The 4,081-nt window shown below is 57.3% G+C and overlaps 1 protein-coding gene across 1 annotated transcript in view; it reads right to left on the bottom strand.

Annotated features, from left to right (window-relative positions):
- The window catches only part of SLC9A3R2 (solute carrier family 9, subfamily A (NHE3, cation proton antiporter 3), member 3 regulator 2), a gene marked incomplete at its 5' end in the record, with an annotated part of 39,173 nt that overhangs the window by 9,784 nt on the left and 25,308 nt on the right, over positions 1-4,081 (bottom strand). Inside the window, one exon of the mRNA XM_009894996.1 lies at positions 1,242-1,418. Within this exon, the coding sequence (XP_009893298.1) occupies positions 1,242-1,418 (177 nt within the window). The remainder of the gene's footprint in view (positions 1-1,241; positions 1,419-4,081) is intronic.

Genomic DNA, 4,081 nt, shown 5'->3' with positions numbered 1-4,081 from the left:
TCACCCGCCTGGGAAAGGGCCACGCATCCCCCCGAGCAGGGGACGCCCAGGTCCTCCCGCAGCGCAGAAGTGAAAGGGGTGATGGATGCCGTGCCTGGGGCACCAGCTGCTGGATCAAGCCCTGTCTGTCCCTCTGTCCGCACGCTGCTCAAGTCCCGCCCAAAGCACAGGCAGCTCTGGATGGGGAAACCTCATTCTTCAGGAAAAACATAAGACGAACAAGCTGAAGGGAGGGCAATTCCATCAAAACTTGTGTGGTCCAGCACCTAGTGACCAGGAAGCTGCTTCCAAGAGTAGTTTCATAGAATGGTTTAGGTTGGAAGGGACCTTGAAGATCATCGAGTTCCAACCCCCCTGCCATGGGCAGGGACACCTCCCACCAGCCCAGGTTGCTCAAAGCCCCATCCAACCTGGCCTTGAACACCTTCAGGGATGGAGCTTCTGCAGCTTCTCTGGGCAACATCCTTCACAATTTTGCATCTTAAAATCTCGGCAAAGCTTTTCCGCTCTTTCCTAACACCTGCCTGGCAGGCATCAGCTCAGCCGGGCAGCACCAACACATCCCTATGCCCGCAGCAGGACGTCAGACCAGAGGGTGGCTGGGCAGGAGGCCACCCCCCTCCCCTGCGCTGGCAGTGGGACAGGTCCCACAGGTCCCCACATCTCTTTCTCTGCAGAGGGCAGATCCAGCTCCAGCACCAAGTGGCATCAGGCAATGCCACCGAGTGCAGGGCTCGCTGTGCTGGGGGGATGAGACGGGCACCCATCAAGCATCCCATCTATCCACGGGTTCCCACTGCCACCCCTGAGCCCCCGTGATGGGCACAGGGGCAGCAGTTCACCTGTTCCGACCCTCTTCTGTGCCAGCCAGAGCCAGCAGCATCATCTCGATTTCAGCACTCGCAAGTGCCCACTTTGCGTGAGCTGCCAAAGGACCACAAAGCTGCTCTCAAAGGACCTCAAAGCCACTGCCTAAGCGCCCACATCGGTCTTATGGCTCCGTACTATGAAGGAACACGGGGGGATCTGATGGAAAAGGTCACAGGACGGGGGTTTGTTTCAGCTTCAGGCTTCCCAAGGGTCCCATCACTTCTGCTGTCCCTCTCCCCGCCCACAAGATGGGGACAGGACCCGACCGCTCCTGCCAGGCTGGGCAGGATTGAACATCTCTGTGTGACATGTGCCGAGGGAACCCCGAGAGGCTTCCCAGGAATGGAGGTGCCGAGCCCCCGTGCCGTTACCTCCACCAGCCGGTCCTGGGGCCGCAGCCCCGCTCTGGAGGCCGGTGAGTCGGGATCGACCGAGCGGATGAACTGCCCTGGTCGGGACTTCTCACTGTGCAAGTTGAAGCCGTAGCCATTGGGGCCTTTCTTCAGGTGGCACAGACGCGGGCACAGCTCCTTCTGTCCGTTTAAATCCTGATTAACAGAGAAAGGGGTGAGGGGGAGAGAAAGCATTTAGTTTATAAGCCTGGTTTTGCTCTAAAGCAGATGCAATCGTAAATAAAGCTACCACGGAAGCACCATATCTACACCCCGTGCTCCCGTTCCCCTGAACGGGACAGCTTAACAAATGAATTTCCTCTCATTGAGTCTATTTTAGAAAATCAATTGTCCGAAACCACTCCAGAAAAATTAAAACAAAACAAAAAAATGCATTTCCTTCACCAGAAGCAGCCCAGATAAAGTCCACCCATATGCCGAGACCCCCCCGGCAGCAGCCAAGCCCCATGGCCACAGCCCCGGGCAGGGAGGAATTGAACCCGCGAGCTTGGGCGAAGCACACAGGCCCATCGAGACACTGCATTAACCTTAGTTATTTATTTAGGGCAGTGCCATGCCCTTGGTCCCGGGGATACCGGCATTGCCTGCAGGTACGATCACATCCCAGCAGAGGGGCTCTGGGGTGATGAACCCCACACCTGATGGCTCCCCGCAGCTCAGAAAGGCTGAGCTCGCTGTAGGGTGAACGGTACAGGAGCACACAAGGAGGTTAGCGCCTTCCTCCCACCCCGTGGAAAACGCTTTACAGCTCCTCAGGACAGCCAGGGGAGCAACAAATACCAGCTTTTCTCCAGGTCTGCAGGACCCGTTTCACTCCCGCAGATGTTGCTGTCCCCACCAGCCTCCGCACAGCCCCTTCCAGCCCACACACGCTGGGCAGCACCAACTCACAGCACTGCACCGCGTCCCCGGCAAGAGCCACGTTGGAGATACGGGTTTTCATTTTCATCTGCGGTTTAAGGAAAACACCCTCTGTGGCTGAGTTTCAATCTTTCATTAAAAGAAATGCCACTCCCCTCCTGCTAACAGACCTAATCTTTTTTTTCAGATCACATTTATGGCGAAATCTCTTACAGCCTTTCCTTTCAAATTAAAAACCCATGCAGCAATTCCCTCCACATTCCCATCGTTGCCAAAAGGTACCATGAAACACCAAACCTGCATCCCCCTCCCCTTCTCAGACAGCACCGGGGCTCCTACGCACCGTGACGGCTTTGCACAGGAGCTGCCTGTTCTGGCAGCTCCTTACATTCACAGCATCATGGGATTTTTTTCTGCAAAACCCTCAATATTGCTTAAAAGCTGCTGCTTCTCCAGGAAAGGGCTGCAGGAGCCAAGGGCACCCATGGCTGATGCCCAGGAGACCTGGCCTGGCCACCACCCACATGGGGGACCCCAGGGACGATGCCAAGGGGCTCCAGCTGCACATGGACCCTGCGTGGCAAGAGCCAAAGGACGTTTCCCACTGCCACCGTGGAGCCAGACCATCCGCGGGGTCCTCGCACGCCCCAGTGACAACGACAGGGAATAACTCCGTTTGCAATGACACAAAGTGATTTTTGGCCACTGCGAGTCACAGTGGGGCAAATACGGAGGGAAGCGAAGAGCTGAATCCATTCACCAGCACCTGCTGATCTCCCGGCTCCTTGTGGGGACAGCGGTGACCTGCCAATGGCACCCCTTAGGTCAATGCCCAATTCCCACAGGAGAGGCACAGCATGCAAGAGAGCCGATTAGCGGGTGGCTGGGCACTGCTGGTGAGCTGCCAGCTCCTGCTGCCGGCGCTGCCACGGCTAAGTCACTTTGGGGGCTGATCCCATCTCCTTCATCCCCTCAAAGAAGGGATTTTCCAGAGGAGCACCAGGCAGGGACACGCAGAGCGGTCCCCCCCCCGGGAACTGCTCTGCCACCTTTCCCCTTCAGCGCGGCCGCGGGGCACTGCTCCCCGCTCAGCACTTGCGGGCACCGCATTGATGCAAACGGCAAAACACGACCAGTATTACTCCGTGCACGTCCCTGTCCCCAGTTGGGCTGCCCACTCTGCAGAGCTCAGGGCCAGAGGATCCCCCGGCACACGGCATCAGCCATCACCCGCGCCGAGCACAGGCACCGTCAGTCACACAAACTCACTCAGATGGGGGGACACCGCTGCCACCAGCGGGGGACAGAGGCTGCAGATGATGAGAGATACACTCAAATAATCCCAGCAGGAAATACCAACTTCACGCCATGGAGAGCACATGCTGTGAGCCGTGATTGTGGCCACCTGGCAAGCAGGGGCTTCGGACACCCCCACAGCACTGACCGCCTGTGGTGGGCTTTAATGCAACGGGTTGGGACCTGGGAACAGGGCAAGGGGAAGCAGAAACCCACCACGACTGCTTCACTGCGGGGGAGAATGTCACCCTCACCCTGTCCGGCGCTTGCTCCGACCCCACACGCACCCGCTGGCTCGATGGGATGTAAATAAATACTCCAGCACAGCTCTCCTCAAGCTGCTTATGAAATACTCAAGCTGGTGGAGGAGCTCAGGGGATAACTCTGGCGTGACTGCAGCCTCCATCCCCGCGTGGCCCTTTGTTAGGAATACAAATGGGGAAAAAAAAAAACCAAAAAACAAACAAACACAAAAAACCAACAACCTAATGCATCATTTAAGGCCACATCTTCTCATGGCAGCTGACCGCACCAAACCACCTCCGTTCCCTCCGTGGCTTGCTGCCTCGCATGGAGCTCTTCCAAACACAGTCCCTGCGGGGCTGACAGCCTGAACCCCTGTGGGACACCAGCCCTGCTGA

This window comes from Charadrius vociferus, unplaced genomic scaffold, assembly GCF_000708025.1.
Source record: "Charadrius vociferus isolate BGI_N301 unplaced genomic scaffold, ASM70802v2 scaffold600, whole genome shotgun sequence".
NCBI lineage: Eukaryota > Metazoa > Chordata > Aves > Charadriiformes > Charadriidae > Charadrius > Charadrius vociferus.
This window is presented reverse-complemented; position numbering and strand designations above follow the sequence as displayed.